This window comes from Pristis pectinata, chromosome 20 (genome assembly GCF_009764475.1).
Source record: "Pristis pectinata isolate sPriPec2 chromosome 20, sPriPec2.1.pri, whole genome shotgun sequence".
Classification (NCBI taxonomy): Eukaryota; Metazoa; Chordata; class Chondrichthyes; order Rhinopristiformes; family Pristidae; genus Pristis; species Pristis pectinata.
This window is the reverse complement of record NC_067424.1, coordinates 6671542-6690958: the sequence shown is the minus strand read 5'-3', so window position 1 is coordinate 6690958 and position 19417 is coordinate 6671542. Positions and strand designations below refer to the sequence as shown.

Sequence of the window (19417 nt, the reverse complement as noted above, 5' to 3'; positions counted from 1 at the left end):
AAATCTCTTCAAGAATTAGGACATTCACAAAGGGTGGTCCTGATGCAGTGCCTTGACGCAAAACACTGACTATCCCTCTGCCTCCACAGATGCTGCTTCACCCACCGAGTTCCTCCAGCAGTCTGATTTTTGCTGATCAATGCAAAATGAATATAAACTATTTCACATTTCCTGGATGACTTCCTACTGTAATTTGCAGCCAGGAGAGAAAATTCCTTTTTTTTAAAAACAGTAAAAGGCCCGTGAATTGAAATATCATGGAGTATCAGGTACCACTGAAACTCTCATTACATCTCCAAAGTTCAGCACCAGGGAAGGTGGGAAAGACGCAGAAGCTCGTCACGGTTAGCTTGTGGGTCCAGTCAGGGGCATCCAAGCTAGATGGGACACGCTCTGGCTACTTGCCTCTCTTGTATGATCTAGTTCACGTCCACAGTGACAAGGCAATCTGCAAGTGCACCTGAGACTTCCTGACCAGTGGACACCCCAGACATTATAATCAGAATCTTACTTTTGATTTTATGGTGGGCTACGGGGAGTGTTTTGTTTTATTCCTTCGAGGGAGATGGGACTTGTAGGCTGAGCCAACATTTAATCATCCTGGTCCTGATGCAGGGTCGCAACCGAAACGTCGACCATCCCTCTGCCTCCACAGATGCTGCCTGACCTGCTGAGCTCCTGCAGCAGTTTGTTTTTTGCTCTAGAGCTCAGCAGCTGCAGTCTCTTGTGTCTTCATCCCTCACAGCCCACAAGAAGGTGGTGGTGAGCTGCCTTTTTGGACCACTGCAGTTCTTGAGATGTGGCTGTTTGGGAGGGAGTTCCAGGATTTTGACCAGTGATGGTGAAGGAATGGCAATTTATTTCCAAGTCAGGATGGCTGTGGCTTGGAGAGCAACTTTTAGGTGTTGGTGTTCCCCATGCTCTTGCTGCCTTTGTCCCTCTAGCTGGTAGAGGTGGTGGGTTTGGAAGGTGCTGTCTAAGGAGTCCTGGTGAGTTGCTGCAGTGCATCCTGTAGATAGTAAACACTGCTGCTACCGTGAATCAGTGGAGGAGTGAGTGAATGGTTGTGGATGGGGGCCTATCAAGCAGGTTGCTACGTCCTGTATGGTGTCGAGCTTCGTGAGTGTTGTTGAAGCTGCACTCATTGAGGCAAGTGGAGAGTGTTCCATCACACTTGAGCCTTATAAGATGGTGGACAGACCTTGGGCAGTGAGGTGGCAAGTCACTCACACTATAGGATTCCTAGCCTCTGTCCCGCTCTTGTAGCCACAATGGCTACTCCAGTTCAGTTTCTGAAGATCAGCATTTAACAGGGTGGATGTAGAGACAACATTTTCCCTACTGGGAAAATCAAGAATTCAGGGTCACCTTTTAACAATATGGGGCCACCCACTGAAGACAGAGGAGCTAAAATTTCTTGAGAACTGTGGGTCTTTGCTTCCAACAGCTATTGAGGAAGAAAGTTTCAGCGTCTTCAATTTTTTTTTAAGATAGAGGTAGAAAGACCAAGGTAGATAGAGGCAACTAAGCTTCAAAACCTGGGCCTCTGTACCTCCCTCTGCCACTGGATCCTTGACTTGCTTATCAGGAGACCAAAGGCAGTGGGGATCGATAATAACATCTCCTCCTCACTGACTATCACCACAGGCACACCTCAAGGATGCGTGCTTAGCCCACTGCTCTACTCTCTCTACACTCATGACTGTGTGGTTAAGCACAGCTCAAACACCATCTGTAAATTCACCAATGACATCACCGCTGTTGATAGAATCTCAGATGGTGAGGAGGGGGCTTACAGGAGAGAGACAGATTGGCTAGTCGAGTGATGACTAATGGTGTTCCGCGGGGATCGGTGTTGGGGCCACGACTTTTCACGCTATATGTTAATGATCTGGATGACAGAACTAATGGTTTTGTGGCCAAGTTTGTGGATGATACAAAGATAGGTGGAGGGGCAGGTAGTGTTGAGGAAGCAGGGAGTCTGCAGAAGGACTTGGACAGGTTGGGAGAATGGGCAAAGAAGTGGCAGATGGAATACAGTATAGGGAAGAGTATGCTCATGTACTTTGGTAGAAGGAATAAAGGTGTAGACTATTTTTTTAAAAGCAGGAAGAGAATTCAGAAATTGGAGATGCAAAGGGACTTGAGAGACCCAGTGCAAGATTCCCTAAAGGTTAACTTGCAGGTTGAGTCAGTAGTAAGGAAGGAAAATGCAATGGTAACATTCATTTTGAGAGGACTAGAATATAAGGATGTAATGCTGAGGCTTTATAAGGCATTGGTCAGACCACATTTGAGCAATTTTGGGCCCCATATCTAAGGAAGGATATGCTTGTATTGGAGACGGTCCCGAGGAGGTTTACAAGAATGATCCCGGGAATGAAAGGGTTAATGTACGAGGAGCATTTGATGGCTCTGGGCCTGTAATCGCTGGAGCTTAGAAGGATGAGAGGGGAGATCTCATTGAAACCTACTGAATATTTAAAGGCCTGGATAGAGTGGACGTGGAGAGGATGTTTCCATCAGTGGGAGAGTCCAGGACCAGAGGGCACAGCCTCAGAATAGGACATCCCTTTAGAATAGAGATGAGAGGGTGGTAAATCCGTGGAATTCATTACCACAGATGGCTGTGGAGGCCAAGTCATTGGGTATACATAAAGCAGAGGTTGATAGGTTCTTGATTAGTAAGGGTGTCAAAGGTTATGGGGAGAAGGCAGGAGAATGGGGTTGAGGGGGAAATATAAATCAGCCATGATCAAATGGCGGATAACACTCGATGGGCCAGAATTGACGCAACAACTTCACATTCAATGTCAGCGAGACCAAGGAACTGATTGTGGACTTCAGGAAGGGGAAGTTGGGAGAACACACACCAGTCCTCATTGAGGGGTCAGTGGTGGAAAGGGTGAGCAGCTTCAAGTTCCTGGGTGTCAACATCTCAGAGGATCTGTCCTGGGCCCAACACATTGATGCAATCACGAAGAAGGCACGCCAGTGGCTCTACTTCATTAGGAGTTTGAGGAGAACTGCCATGTCACCAAAGGCTCTTACAAAATTTCTACAGATGTACGGTGGAGAGCAGTCTGACTGGTTGCATCACTGTCTGGTATGGAGGCTCCAATGCGCAGGATCGCAAAAGGCTGCTGAGGGTTGTAGACTCAGCCAGCTCCATTATGGGCACAACCCTCCCCACCATCAAAGACATCCTTAAGAGGTAGTGCCTCAGGAAGGCAGCATCTATCATTAAGGACCCTCACCATCCGGGGTATGCCCTCTTCTCGCTACTACCATCAGGGAGGTGGTACAGGAGTCTGAAGACCCACACGCAATGATTCAGGAACAGCTTTTTCCCCTCCACCATCAGATTTCTGAACAGTCCATGAACACTACCTCATTATTCCTTTATCTTGCAATATTTATTTTGTAATTTATAGTAATTTTATGTCTTTGAACTGCCGCAAAACAACACATTTCATGTCATTGAAGTCTGACTCTGAATGTGCAGTTGAGGTTGGTCCGACAGGTCACAATCTGACCAAATAGCACAGCAGGATCTGAATGGCCTACTCATGCTCCCAATTTGTATGCTACATATTTTCAAAGAAGTAGCTAAGAGTTAACCACATAACTGTAGGTATAGAGTCACATTTAGGCTGGACTGAGCAAAATTTGCAGATTTCCTTCCTTAATAATGTACTAGATTTTGTCTTAAAGCTTCATGATCACCATTACCAATTCCAGTTTCTTTAAATTCCACAAACCTCTACAGGTGGGTTCCAATCCCACCACAGAAGTTGTGGAATTAAAACCAAGAAACAAAAATTAAAAATTAGTCTCATTAAAGGTGATCTTTAAAGTCCCAGCTTGTAGTAAAAACCCAACTGGTTCAGACCTACCACCCTCATCAGGACCAACCCATATGTGACTCCAGGTCCCTAACTATGGGTCCTCTGAAACTAGGTAGGAAGTCACTTAATTATTTTTTACATACTTATTACAAGAATGGAGATCATTTAGCCCATTGAATCTGGATTATCAGCACAATCTCATTCCTCCATTTATTCCCCTGTAACCTGTTCTCTCTTGTGTACCCATTAACCCTGCTCTCCCCCCCCCCCCCCCCCCCCCAAGATTCTCCTGCAACCCACCTAAATAGAGAAAAATTTACAGTAGCCAATGAACCTGCCAACATGCGTGCTTTGGAGTCACAGGAGGAACTGGAGAAAACCCATGCAGTCATAGGGAGAATGTGCAAATTCCACACAGACAGTACCAGAGGTCAGGATTGAACCTGGGTCACTGGAGCTGAGAGGCAGCATCAATTCCTACTTGCACTGTGCTGCCCACAATCCCAATAAGCAATTAAGGCCAGGCAATAAACACCAGCTTTACCAGTGACGCCCACAACACAGCTTCCATTTTGTTTTTATGATCATGCGTGTCACTCGTTGCACCCCTTTAAATGGAGGGCGTGGGTTGCACCTTTAGCTTTGGGGTGGTGACACTGACTCGAGTGCTTAATGAAAGTTATTTCAGGAACTACATTCCTGAAGGGTAAAGCAGGCTGCAAGTGGTAAATGCAGATTATAAACATGAAGCAGGCTTATTTCTCACATTTTTGTACCACGATGGAGAACATTCTGTACATCGAGTCTCTGTGGGCTCTCAAAGCAGTTCCATCAATCTTATTCCCACCACTCATTTCCCCTGTAACCTATCCTCTCTCACATACCCATCAACGCCCCTATGATTCTCCCAGCAGCCACTTACACTAGGGGTGATTTACAGAAGCACATTAACCTACCAGCACATCTCTGGTTAACACGAGGTGTTACATTTTGGCAAGACAGACCAGGATAGGACTTACAAAGTAAATGGTAGGGCCCTGGGGAGTGTTGCAGAACAGAGAGATCTAGGGGTGCAGGTACATAGTCCCTTGAAAGTGGGGACACAGGTAGACAGGATGGTGAAGGCAGCGTTTGACAGGCTTCATCAGTCAGAATATTGATTAAAGAAGTTGGATTATCATGTTACAGCTGTACAAGACATTGGCAGGACCACATTTGCAGCACTGCGTACAGTTCTGGTCACCCAGTTACAGGATGGATGTCATTAAACTGGAGAAGGTGCAAAAAGATTTGAGGATGTTACTGGGACTGGAGGGCTTAGGTTATAAGGAGAGGCTGGATAGGCTAAGGCTTTTCTCTGGAGTGTAAGAGGCTGAGAGGTGACCTGATAGAGGTTTATAAAATTACAAGGGGCACAGACAAGGTGAATGGTCAAAGATCTTTTCACCAGGGTAGGGGAGTCCAAAACTAGAGGGCATCAGTTTAAAAAGTGAGAGGGGAAAGATTTAAAAGGTGACCGGAGGGGCAACTTTTTCCACACAGAGGGTGGTTGGGTATAGGCAATGAGCTGCCAGAGGAAGTGGTAGAGGTGGGTAAAATTACAGTGTTTAAAAGGCATATGGACAGTTACACAGATATTGGTATTGGTTTATCATTGTCACTTGGTACGGTGAAAAACTTGTCTTGCATACTGTTCGTACAGATCAATTCATTACACAGTGCATTGAGGTAGTAGTGTAAAAACAATAACAGAATACAGAATGAAGTGTCACAGCTACAGGTAAGTGCTTTGTGAGGTCAAGAGTCCATCTCATCATATAAGGGAACCATTCAATAGTTTTTATCATCAGATATGGGCTACTCGCAGGCAAATGGGACAATGTAGACAACTTTATAGGCAGTGTAGGCAACTTACTCAGTGTTTTATAGGCCAAGTGCAGGCAAATGGGACAAGCTCAGTTAGGCAATTTGGTCGACAAGGAGAAATCGGGCCAAAGGCCCACACTTTGTGCTGTACAACTCTAGAACTCTACGTGGAAGGAAACGCATGCAGTCACATGGAGAATGTGCAAATTCTGCACAGACAGCACCCGAGATCAGAATCAAACCTGGGTGTAGAGCTTGAGGCAGCAGCACTTCCTGCTCTGCCACCAAGCATATTTGGCATTTGTCCTTGATCAAAATTTTAGTAAAAAGCTCAATCTACTTTGGTCATGACAGTATGAGAGGAATGAGAATAAATTACCAAGGACACAATTGAGTTCCAAGTGCCCCGGCAGGGCTTGAGTCATGCCAAATATGAACAAATTGCAACCATGAGTGGATTTTATCATGAACTTGTACCACCAATGTCCCCAACTATTGCTTTTGTACCATTGAACTTGGTAAAACGTTTGGCAATCCCACAGGAAGTGGACAGTAGATCAGAATGTAACAGAACTACTTCCAAGGATGGAAATAAAAATACAGCTCGCTGAAGATGGGCTGGAACAGGTTGTTTAAGGTCAAGCTACTCACCGCAGTGGAGAGTCTGGAAGCTAGGGTCATTTCCAAGTTACCCTTGAGACCGAGTAGAGCTGGGACGAGAATGAAAACCTCCGTCACCTCTTTAAATACATTCCAGTGCTGCAAGAAAAAGAGAAGTTTATGTGTATTTTACAAATGGCCTGCAGGCAGTTGGATAATTCTCAAGCAAGCTTGGTGGGTATAATGCTTGAGTTTGAATTTTATGTGCAGAACTGAGATCAATTTTCCTTTGCTCTATTCTGGAGAAATAGACTCAAAAGTGCAAAATTTCTCAGGATGGATTAGGTTTTGTTCGTAACTGAAATTTGAAGGGATCAGTGGCCATTGAGGCAAGGGGCATTGGAACCAGGTCAGGGGAAGGGTGGCAGTGGAAGTACAAGAACCACCCCCCCCCCCCCCCCACTCAACTTAATGTTAAAATGGACCTGAGGGGCAACTTTTTCCACACAGAGGGTGGTGAGTATATGGAATGAGATGCCAGAGGAAGTGGTTGAGGCAGGTACAATAGTATCATTTAAGAAGCACTGGGATAGGTACATGGGGGGGGGGGACTTGGAGGGATATGGGCCAAACACAGGAAATTAGGACTAGCTGAGTGGACAACGTGGTCGGCATCGACTGGTTGGGCCGAAGGGCCTGTACCCGTGCTGTATTGCTTTATGACTCTATAAAAACAAAACATGAACATAACAGAGCAATGTGACTGCACTTTGTGGTAACACTTCACATTCTATTTACAATAAGTATAATCCCCAAGATAAAGGACGCCACATTTTAATAACTTTGAGAACGGATTTTCTTGGATGAACACTTCACTTGGTACCCAACCTTCCCTCCAAACCATGGCACAATGCCCCCAACAACCCCATGTCCATAAAGGCTCAGGCTCTATTGCCTCCAAGCTCATGGAAGTTTAATCTGATTGCATGAGCAACCAGTACCATTCCTCTTTAAAGAGGATATTGAGATTATAAGTGAGCTGAAGTTTAGGATCAGCTGGCAATATTTGTGAAGTTTCTGGGATGACAGAGCAAGTGCCATATCAGCCATCTCCTAACTAGGCCCTAACTAGCCTCAGCAAGCCAGCTTTACAGCTAACACGAGGGGGTATAATTTTAAGGTGATTGGAGGAAGCTACAAAGGGGGATGTCAGAGGCAAGTTTAGATATATGTATATTGGTAGGTGTGTGGAACGCACTGCCAGCAGAGGTTGTGGGGGCAGACTCATTAGGGACATTTAAGAGAGAGCCACATGGATGATGGAGAAATGGGAGGGAAGGGTTATATGAGAGCAGGATAAAATGTCGGCACAACATTGTGGGCCGAGGGGCCTGTACTGTGCTGTAGTGTTCCATCTAAGGCACTGGGCTTGTAAATCTGGAATCTGCAGAAATAAATGCATGTTAATAGGAAACTGGATTTGGACTATGTTTCCCCACAGGACACCATGCATGAACCCTGATTTAGGATGTGTTGAAGCTGTGCTCAATCTCCTTTTGATCCTCCCCAATTAAACAGAACAAATTTATCCCTGGAGCTCTGATGCAAAGGCTGACGTTTAGTCAAAGGATTGACAATGGGTCATTACATGGTGAATAAACCAATTCACCCTACACTAAATAAAACTCTCAAATAATTAACAGCCACTAAGGCAGCTGGAAGATTTAGAAAACTCTTTGTTAAATCTGGAACAAAAATCTTTCAAAGCTACTGGGTTGCTGAAATCCCATCTGATTCACTGAGGTTCCTAAGAAAAATAAATCTCAACAAGACATTGGAGGAACTCAGCGGGCCAGGCAGCATCTGTGAAGGGAAATGGACAGTCAACGTTTTGGGTTGAGGCCCAGATTCCAGCACCTGCCGTCTCTTGCGTCTCTAAAAGAAATCTTGTCCACCCAGCCTGGCCTATAATTCCAGACCTACTAATATGGTAGATTCTTAATTGCCCAAAAAGACCAAATTCAAGGCCAATAAGATAAGATTTCTTTATTAGTCACATGTTCATCAAAACACACAGTGAAATGCATCTTCTGTGTAGAGTGTTCTGGGGGCAGCCGGCAAATGTCGCCACGCTTCTGGCGCCAACATAGCACGCCCACAGCTCCTAACCCGTGCGTCTTTGGAAGGTGGGAGGAAACCGGAGCACCCGGAGGAAACCCATGCAGACACGGGGAGAACGTACAAACTCCTTACAGACAACGGTCGTAATTGAACACAGGTTGCTGGCGCTGTAATAGCGTTACACTAACCGCTACACTAACATGCCTGCCGTGCAATTAATAATAGGCAATAAATGCTGGCCTTTCTAGTGACAATTGCATCCATGAATAAATAAAAAAGTGATTGCATGAATATCCAAGCCAATGCAACTGAAACAATGATCCTGCTATTAAATAAACTTTCAATGGCAGCACAGTGCCACAACAGGGAGTGCAACTGCTGCCCAGCTTGAGTGATCTGGTTGGATCCCTAACCCCTGGTGCTGTCTGTGTGGAGTTTGCACATTCTCCGTGTGACTCCCCCCACATCCCCCCACCCACGTGCTCCAGTTTCCTCCCACATGCCAAAGATACATGGGTTGGTATGTTAATTGGCTACTGGGAAGACAGACGCAACTTCTGCGTTTCATTTTCCAAGTAGATTGGAAGTAGACGTACTTCAAATACTACGCTTGTATCTGTGCAGTGGAAAACATGCCTTACAGAGATAGCCATCCTATTTAAAGGATAAACTTGAATTCAATTACTCTGACAGCTGTTTAGAAAGATCTGTACAAGACAGCCATGTGCATCTCCTTTCACACTGCTGGCAATAAATCAAACGCAGCTGAGGAAGTCGAGTGCCGTGAATTTTTCAGTGACAAGGTTGGACGTCACCGTGGGAGGGGCAGGATGGGTGTTTCAAAGTTTCTATTGCTCGCTCACACGTATGCAAAGACTGCCACTGACAGCTAGTACACAGTCCACTTAAGGGCACCTGCAGTTGATATCTACATAAAAGCAGCCTGACACAATCGCCCACTATGTGTCTGGTGTTTGAACTCTTGACAGACAGTCACACAAACTACAATGTTCGAGATCCCAGCAGAATAAGGTTAGCCCATTCAGTTCCAGGAGTTCGTTTCACTGTTTAGAGAGATCTTGGCTCATTGATACAAACTATAGGAAACACAGTAAAAATTTCTTTCAAAGGGTGATTGCTGTCAACAACCCTTTGTACCCTTCCCTTCCAAGCTGTTCTTGGTATTAGTATTGGTTTATTATTGTCACTTGTATTGAGGTACAGTGAAAAGCTTGTCTTGCATACCGATCGTACAGGTCAATTCATTACACAGTGCGGTTACATTAGGTTAGTACAGAGTGCATTAACGTCGTACAGGTAAGAACAATAACAGTACAGAGTAAAGTGTCACAGCTACAGAGAAAGTGCAGTGCAATTATCCAACTTTGGTACAAAATTCCAGTTTTTAAAAATGTTCTCTACCATTCCCCCCCCCCACCGAATTCACATTATTTTCCAGATAATTTGTTTTCTTTTTAGCCTGTCTAAGGGGCTTTTGGAACTGGTTGGATTTTTTGATATCACCAATGCAGTACAGTTACTCTTGTCAGTGACTTGAATTGTTCTTGCAAAAAGCACGCTAGAAAATTTATGAAGACAAGCTGCTGGAAGAACTCGGGTCAGGCAGCTGATGGTCACGACATCACAACAGGGAAGATCGCCATTATGTAGGAGTAAGAGGAAAGGGCAAGGCAGAGGCTGATAGGTGATAGGTAGAACCAGATTTTTTTGGGGGGGGGCAATGATGTGCAGATGGAGCCACTGGGGGAAGGGGGGGGGGCAAGTGTTGAGACAGAGGTTGGTAAACTTGTCAGATCAGTGAGTGGAATATCTCTAGATGAATAAAAATTGGATTTGTAAGAATGTAAGAAATAAGAGCAGGAGTAGACCACCAGGCTTCTCAAGCCTGCCCTGCCATTCAACGTGATCATGGCTGATCTACACTGGCCTCAACTCCTCTCCTGTACCAGTTCCACATTGTGTTTAATACACTGACCTTTCAAAACTTTATTTACCTCTGATCTTAAACACATCTAATGATCTAGCCTCCAAAATCCTGTGGGGTAGAGGATTCTAAATATTCACCACCTTCTGTGGGGGGGGGGTTGGGGGGGGGCTGCGGGGTTGTGGTGGGAATTCTCTCCACCTCTCTTTTATATGACCGGCCCCTTATCTTGTATTATGTCTCCTCATTTAAGACTTGTCCACAAGTGAAAGCACCTCAACATCTATTCTACTATTGCCCCAAAGGTTTCAAAATGCAAATTATTCCATACAAAAAGTATTTGCTCTAGGATTAAAAGTTGTTTTGATTATATCTTTGGATTCTTGCCAGATTTAATCTCATAAATGGCTTATAGAAAGCGCAATGTTCACCTGACGTAGTCAGAGTGCCGACCTCAGTTTCAGACTGTGTAATAAAAGATTTAGAACAAAAATGGTAAATCAGAACCTCAATGTGATAGCTCTGCTGAAAGCCCTGAACTTGAGAACATCACAAAGGTCTCCCAGCATTCTAGCCAATGGTTATCCCTCAAAACACCACCAGAAAAAGATTGGGAGATAGAGTTAATGTTTCAGGTTGAAGGGTATCCAACCTGAAAAGGTCAACTCTGTTTCTCTTTCCCTGGATACTCAGCAGCAGGCTGTTTCCAGCAGTTTGTGTTTTTATTTTCAGATTTCCAACATTTGCAGCTTTTCGATATTCACCAGCAGAAGATCGTTAGTGATGGTGTTGACCAGAAACCATATCCGAGGGTCCTTACTGTGTAGAAACATAGAATAGTACAGCATAGCAACAGGTTCTTAGGCCTATGATATCTGTGCCGACCATGATGCCAAATTAAACTGCACATCTGTCTGCATGTGGTCTCTTTCCCTCCATTCCCTGCCTGTTCATGTGTCTGTCTAAATGCCTCTGAAGTGTTGTTGTGTATCTGCTTCCACCACTTCCCCTGTCAGTGCGTTCTAGGCACCTACCACTGTCTGTGTCAAAAAACTTGCCTCATAAATCTCTTTTAAAAATTTTCCCCCTCTTACCTTAAAGCTGTACACTCTAGTATTTGACATTTCCACTCTGGGAAGAAGATTCCGACTCTCTACCTTACCTATGCTCCTCATAATTTTATATACCTCTCTCCGGTTACTGCTCAACCTCTGACACTCCAGAGAAAACAATCCAAGTTTGTCCAACCTCTCCTTATGGCTAATACTCTCCAACCCAGGCAGCATACTGGTAAACCTCTCATGCACCCTCTCCAAAGCCTCCACATCCTTCCTTTAATGTGGAAAGCAGAACTGCACACAATACTCCACACGTGGACTAACCAAAGTTTTATACAGCTGCAACATGTTATACTCAACACCACGCCTTCTTTACCACCTTATTTACTTGTGTTGCCACTTTCAGGGAGCTAAGAAAAAAGTTGTCTGTACCATTTACAGCAAAACAATATTCAAAGTTCAGAGATAGTAAAAGGTGTTGTACAATTTGCAACTTCTCTCTTCTGTGACAATTACTCAGGTTCTCTATGGCCACACCAAAACCATTAACCTGCATGACCAACTTCTTTCTTATTACTCAGTACTACTTGGAGTTAACTGTATGAGACAACATTTCAAAGCTAATTTATTACCTGTACACCACTTGGGGTGACACTGTGAAAGAAACTACAGCAGGACCTGTACACACTACTGGCACATTGTGAGGGAAACGTCACTCAAGATTCCCAAGTGCATGTCATAGCAATGCATACACTTCCCCGAACATGGAGTTCAAGTACATATACACACACTAGTTCAGCTCCACTGGAAATGCACACTGGTATTCGTAAACCGTTTCCAAGTATTCTGTACATTGCTTTAGATTCTAACCAATAGCAGGAAAAGCGCAAGTGAAAGAAGTAATTTTATAGCATTAATACTTGTTACTAGATTTTATCTATAGTTTTTTTTAAAATAACTGAATATTTCCAGGGATGTGTGCACACCTTTTTTTTTTGTAAGTTTCTAGTTTCTTGAAATGCTGAAGTCTATATGGCATGGGTGCTCCCAGAGTTGGAGAGGGACTTCCAGGATTCTGACCAAGCAACAATGAAGGAACAACACTACATTCCCAGGTCACGATGGTGTTCGACTCAAGGGGAACATAAAAACAGTAGTGTTGCCAAGCATCTGGTACCCTTGTCCTTCCTGGTCATTGATGTTATGGATGGTTGAAGGCTAAGCTCAGGAGGATGTAATTACAAACAGTTTTCATTTAGATCAGATTGGAAGCTAGCTTTGTCAGTGATGGATTTGTCCACCTGCTTTTTGGTTTCCATTCACAAAGCAGGAAAAAAAAACAAAATTAATTATGATTCAACCTACCAAGGATGCACCGTGTGTGCAGGACTGCCCAGATACCCTGCATAATAGTACAGCAAGGTGACAATTAGGTATTAGGTGGGAAGCAAAGAGACTTGCATTTCTATAGTATCCTTCATACCCCTTTCATGATGTCCCAAAGTGAATGAAATAATTTATAGTGCTGCAATGTACCAAATGCTACAACACTCAATTGGTGCACAGCAGAATTATATGCCACAGAATCAGGCCCTTCTGTCCAACTCATCCATGCTAACTGAGATGCCTGTCTATATTGTGCCCATTTTCTTGCATTTGGCACATTTCTCTTTCCTATCCATCAACTTGCCCAAATGCTTTTCTTTAATATAACACTCCCTCCACCATCTCCCCTGGCAGCTTGTTCCATATCTCCACCTCCTTCTGTGTGAAAGTCCTGCCCCTCAGATCTCCTTCAAGTCTCTCCCCTTAAACCGATGCCCTCTAGTTTTAGACTCCCCTACCTTTGCAAAAAGACTGACTACCTACCCTATCTATATCCTCAGTTTTATAAACTTCCATAAAGGTCACCCCTCAGCCTCCTATGCTCCAGTGAGAACAATCCCAGCTCATTTGACTTCTCCTTGTAACTAAAGCCCTCCATTCCAGGCAACATCCTGGCCAATCTGTTCTGCACTCTTTCCAACACTACCATATCTTTTCCATAGTGTGGTGACCAGAACTGCAGACAATATTCCAAGTGTGGCCTAATCAATGCCTTGCAGAGCTGCAATAAGATGGCCCCAACTCTTATACTCAGTATTCCTGCCTGTGAAGGCCAGCAAGCTAAACACCTTCTTCATTACCCTATCCACCTGTGTCACCATTTTCAGGGAGCTATAAACTTGCACGCCGTGGTCCCTCTGCACATCAATGCTTCCAAGGCCCGTGCTGTTTACCGTACATGTCCGGCAGGTATTAGACTACTCAAAAATGCACTTCCGCACACTTGCACTGAAGGCTTTCAGTATGCAATCCTGAATCCCAAAGAATAAGCAAGGGGTGATTGGTTTATTATCGTCATATCTACCGAGATACAGTGAAAAGTTTTGTTTACATGCCATGCAGACAGATCACTCCATACATAAGCACATCAAGGTAGTACAAAAGGAAAACAATAATGGAATATAGAATATAGTGTTATACTCACAGAGAAAGTGCAGTGCAGATAGACATAAGGTGCAAGGGCCATGACAAGGCAGACTGAGAAATCAAGAGCTCATCTTTATCGTACAATAGATCCATTCAGAAGTCTTCTAACAGCAGGATAGAAACTGTCCTTGAGCCTGGTGGTACGTTTTCTCAAGCTTTTGTACCTTCCACCCGATGGAAGTGGGAAGAAGAGAGAATGACTGGGGTTGGAGGGTCCTTGATTATGTTGGCTGCTTTGAGGCAATGGGAAATGTGGACAGAGTCGATGGAGGGGAGGCTGGTTTTCTTGAAAGACTGGGCTGTGTTCACAATTTTCTTGCAGTCTTGGGCAGAGCAGTTGCCGTACAAAGCTGTGATACGTCTGGATTAAACTCCACCTGCCACTACTCCACTCAACTTTCCAGCTGATGTACGTCCCACTGTACCTTTAGGCAACCATCACCACTATGTACAACTTCACCAATCTTCTCACAAACAGTAATGCAAGGAGCAGAAAACATGTTCTGGCAAATGCGGGCAGGACGGGTAAACACTAGCCAGGACATCAGGGATACCTCTTTTCATGATAGATCCAGGGACCTTCATGTCCAGTTAGGAGCTAAAAGGGGTTTCAGTTTAAAGCTTCGTCTATCAGGCAGCACCTGGAAAATGCAGCAGGGAAGTTCAGACTTGTACACTCAAGTCTCTGGAGTGAAGCCAGAAACTTGGCTCCCCAATCTCCTTATGAAATAGTAGGAGGCCATTCGGTTCATCAAGTCTGTGTTGGCTCATTTCCCCACTTATTTTCCCCTATGCCCCATTTTCTCCAACATTCCCACCAACTCCACCACTTAGCTACACAATCGAGGCAATTTGCAGCAGTCAATTACCCTGCTAACCAGCATAGCTTTGGGATGTGGGATGCTCCAGTTTCTTCCCACATCCCAGGGAGAACTTGCAAACCACACGGACAGAACCAGAGGTCAGGATTGAACCTAGATCCACTGGAGCTGGGAGGCAGCTGCTCCACTCGCTGCACCACTGTGCTGGCAGGAAATGAGGGTGGACTCAAGAGTCTGCGAGGGAGGGCAACGAGGTGCGTCTCCCATCCTACATCCATGTGCGTGCTGGCACTGAGTGAGAAGGTGGGCACATCAGTTATAGTAAAATGATCAGCCTGCTCTCAATAGACAGGCTATTCCCATTGGCAGCAGATGTCCTAGGTTTCCACACGTCATCCAAGTCAACTCTCCAATGCACTATCAGGGAAGCATCACACTGCCTCCTCCAGAAATGAGGTCCCATCTGCTTCTACTTTCCAGCTGATCTATGCCCCACTGCATCTTTAGGCAGCCATCACTGTGTACAACTCCACCAATCTTCCCACAAACAGCAATACAAGGAGCAGAAAACATGTTCTGGCAATGCTGGCTGGAAGGTCCCGTGGCCTTATCTCAAAGATGCAGGGGTTTCTCCCAAATATCCTGGCCAAAATTTACCCCTCACTGTGATGGTTCTGGTCCTCATCTTATTGTTATTCATGGAAGGTTGCAGTGCCACTGAAAGTTTCCTACAAGGCACAGGAACCGCAGTATGAAGATAAGAGAACGCAGATTCTGGAATTTGGAGCAACAAACAAGATGCTGGAAGAACTCAGCAGGTTGGGCAGCATTTGTGGAGGGGTAAATAGACAGTTGATGTTTCAGGTCGAGATCCTTCATCAGGAACCACAGCATGAAAGTACTTACTTCAGCTCTAAAGGAGGCTTGGACTTGCTGACGTGATGTGGCGCGATACACAAACAATCCAATGTTTTGAGCTCACCATTTTGGGTGACAGTTATGGGGCACTGCCACCCTCTGTAGAATCACACTTCATTGGGAACCTCTCAACACGGTGGTGGGGTGCAGGGTGGAGAACAAGGGCAGGAATGATCTGATGGGCCAAATGGCCTAATTCTGCTCCTGTGTCTTACGGAAGAAATGCCAGACCAAATCAGGTAGAAACCAAACAGCAGCTCCTCAGCACAACAACAGCTGATATTTCACTCGTGGCTTGCACGTAATCCAACACCAAATGTCATCAGGGACTCACAGCTGGGAGGTGTATCCCAGTGGTGGTGGTGAGGAAGCCGGGAGGGGGGTGGGGGAGTTGGTTGGAGAAGCTGCATGTTTGTAAATCCCAAAGGATGTCACGTCTCTGTGCCTTTCTTTAATACGAAGCATTCAAATTAGATGCCAAAAATCACTTGATCTACAGGAAAAAAAAACACCAGATCCCTCTGCAAAAGGTCATTTTGTGGCAAATCTCTCCGGCTGTATAGATAGAGTGCCTGGAAATAGATCTGGAAATACAGTGGGGATGAGTGGGGGCGAACCATTGCACACTCAGTTTGACTTCTAAATTGGTATAAATTTTAACCAATTAACTCTTAACCCAGGAATTAAAACCAAAATCCCATAAGTATAATTGAGCACAATAAGGAATTCTAAACTCTTAACAAAATAACATAGGCATTTTCCTCCCTAAAAATTAAAAGTTCTCAAGGTTGATGGAATTTCCTTAACAAAGTCCCGACCCAAAGAGTTGCAGGTCAGTGAAGAATCTCTCAGACTTCAGCAATGCAAAACATTGCAATGCAGGATTTTTCATATACACCTACATAAGTGGATGCTACATGTGGTTCTTAAATTCTTCCTTCTTGAGGGAGACAAGAGATGTTGTCCATAGAAATAATTAGAAAACTTACAACGTGGAAGGAGGCCATTGGGCCCATTGCATCTGTGCTGGTCAATAAATGCTATCCAGTTTTATCCAGGATGTGGGGCAAGACATTTAGGACTGAGATGAGAAAAGTATGGGATCTTGCCAGACCAGACTCAAGAACAGTTTCTTCCCCACTACTATCAGACTTCTGAACCAATCACCTCTTTCACATCTCCTTCCCAGTGGTGCTGTCTCGTTCTCTTAATTCTACTCCTCATGTTTTTTCCATTATTGATATTTTAGCAAATTCTTTTTGCACTACTTCAGTTTACACTATAATCTGTGCACGGATTATCTGGGCACGGTACACGGTAGTGTAGTGGTTAGCATAACGCTATTACAGCGCCAGCGACCCAGGTTTAATTCCGGCTGCTGTCTGTAAGGATTTTGTACGTTCTCCCCGTGTCTGCGTGGGTTTCCTCCGGGTGCTCCGGTTTCCTCCCACATTCCAAAGATGTACGGGTTAGGAAGTTGTGGGTATGCTACGTTGGCGCCGGAAGCGCAGCGACACTTGCGGGCTGCCCCCAGAACTCTATGCAAAAGATGCATTTCGCTGTGTGTTTTGATGTACGTGTGACTAATAAAGAAATCTTATAATCTTTGCATCATTCTTTGTTTTGTGGTCACCACTGTATTTATTATTACTATGTACACTGTTTACTCTGTGAGCTTCATGCAAGCAAGGAATTTCATTGTAAATGACAAACTGATCTGAATCTGAAGCTGTGGAATTCTCTATGCATCAGGCAGTGGAGGCTAAAGACACTGAATGTATTAGAGGAGGAGGTGGACAGATTTCTAGGCACAGAGATGGAGAATCAAACACGATCATATTGAATACCTGAAGGCCGACTTCTGCTCCTCTTGTTCTATCCAACATTCAGCTTTAGTTCTGCAGCCTTGCAGATCACAGCTCAAGTGCACATCCAAATCCTCAAATGTGAAGAAAACTTCCTCACCTCCCCTCTAATCCTTTAACCCATTTGCAGAAGTCTGAATGCAGTGTGAAAAGTGAAACAAATATCATTACGTGGCATAAACAGGAGCGAGTCTTAGAGCAAGGAAAAGTACCAGGGAAACAAACACAGAAGGTGCCGATAGTAACAGAAAAGGTGAGAATTAGCAGGATCGGAAGCAACTCCACACTGGAATTATGCTGGCTTTATCGCAGGGCATGATGGCAAATCATTTTTCTTGGCTGGCAACTGTTGTGAAAATAAATATAACAAATGCTTAGTTAATATACACTGTGCAGAGTGAGTGGGTTCAAGCAATCTGTTGAACTTCCTCAGCCTGATGATCCAGTTGGGATGTTATTAAATGTGGAATGGGGATTGAGTGCAAGTTTAACATGTTTGTTGAAGAGTCTAAATGTGGAGGGTGAAAATAAAAATCATACCTAGGTCAGAACAATCACATCCTTACCTACAGGTGGATAAAACTACTGCACAAGGTAAGATCTCTTTATTAGCCACATGTACATCGAAACACAGTGAAATGCATCTTTTGCATGGAGTGTTCTTGGGGCAGCCCGCAAGTGTTGCCACGCTTCCAGCGCCAACATAGCATGCCCACAACTCCTAACCCATACGTCTTTGGAACGTGGGAGGAAACCAGAGCACCCGGAGGAAACCCATGTAGACATGAGGAGAATGCGCAAACTCCTCAGAGACAGCAGCCGAAATTTAACCCTGGTCGCTGGTGCTGGAATAGCATTAAACTAACCGCTACATTACTGTGCCTGCCCATGGTTACATCAAAGAGAACACAGAACAGTACAGCACAGGAACAGGCCCTTCAGCCCACAATGTCTGTGCTGACCATGATGCCACTCCGAACTAACCCCACCTGTCTGCACATTGTCCACATCCCTCCATACCCTGAATATTTTCAATTACCAGCAGGCAAATGATGGGTCCAGATTAAATGCTGGTCAGTTAACAGTATTAATAAAATATAAACAACAATGTTAAAGCAGGTCACATCAATTTAACTGTCTATCTTTTACCTTCAGCACTAGGAGTTGCTATATCAAAACCTCACTAGTGTGGAGGAGGGGGGGGGGTGGAGGTTGAGGGAGCAGGGAGGGCAGGGACAAGGGGAAGTCTTTCAGATTTCAGCAAGGGGCCCTCAAAGTTGCAGGAAAGAAACACAAGATCTAACATGGGCCAATCCTCACAAGCTTGTTCTTAATACGTTACAAGTTCTGTTAACAAGCCCTTTTAAAGCACTTTCCCCACTGCCTTTTAAAATTGGCATTTTCCAAGTAAATCTTTAGTTCTTTTTTACATGCTGCAATTTATTCTGATCCAGTGCTGGGATAACATATTCTACTTTTCACACCCTCGCACTTGATCTGTCAGACTGGGCTGGATCACACCCACTAATGCTGGTGGTTCCTATTGGAACTGTTGGCATTCAGCTGATGGAACAGGACTCCGCCCTGGGCTTCCTCTGCCAAAGTGTGGCAGCTATTGACAGATTTGACTCGTCATTGGCGTCCCCACACACTGCAGATTAGAAAGTAAAGGGGGAAAAGTTGTTTTAAAATAAAAACTGTAGATGCTAGAAATCTAAAATACAACCAGAAGATGTTGGAAACACTCAGGTCAGACAGCATCTGTGGAGAGAGAAATAGGTCTGATTTCATTTGGATTTATAGGTAGTTAAGATAAGATAACATAAGATTTCTTTAATAGTCA

At 44.5% G+C, this 19417-nt stretch overlaps 1 protein-coding gene across 2 annotated transcripts in view; it reads right to left on the bottom strand.

Annotated features, from left to right (window-relative positions):
- The window catches only part of LOC127580855 (solute carrier family 41 member 1-like), a 69490-nt gene that overhangs the window by 30591 nt on the left and 19482 nt on the right, over window positions 1-19417 (bottom strand). For both annotated transcript variants that reach the window (XM_052034804.1, XM_052034803.1), the window contains exon 3: window positions 6366-6473. In XM_052034804.1, the coding sequence (XP_051890764.1) occupies window positions 6366-6473 (108 nt within the window). The remainder of the gene's footprint in view (window positions 1-6365; window positions 6474-19417) is intronic.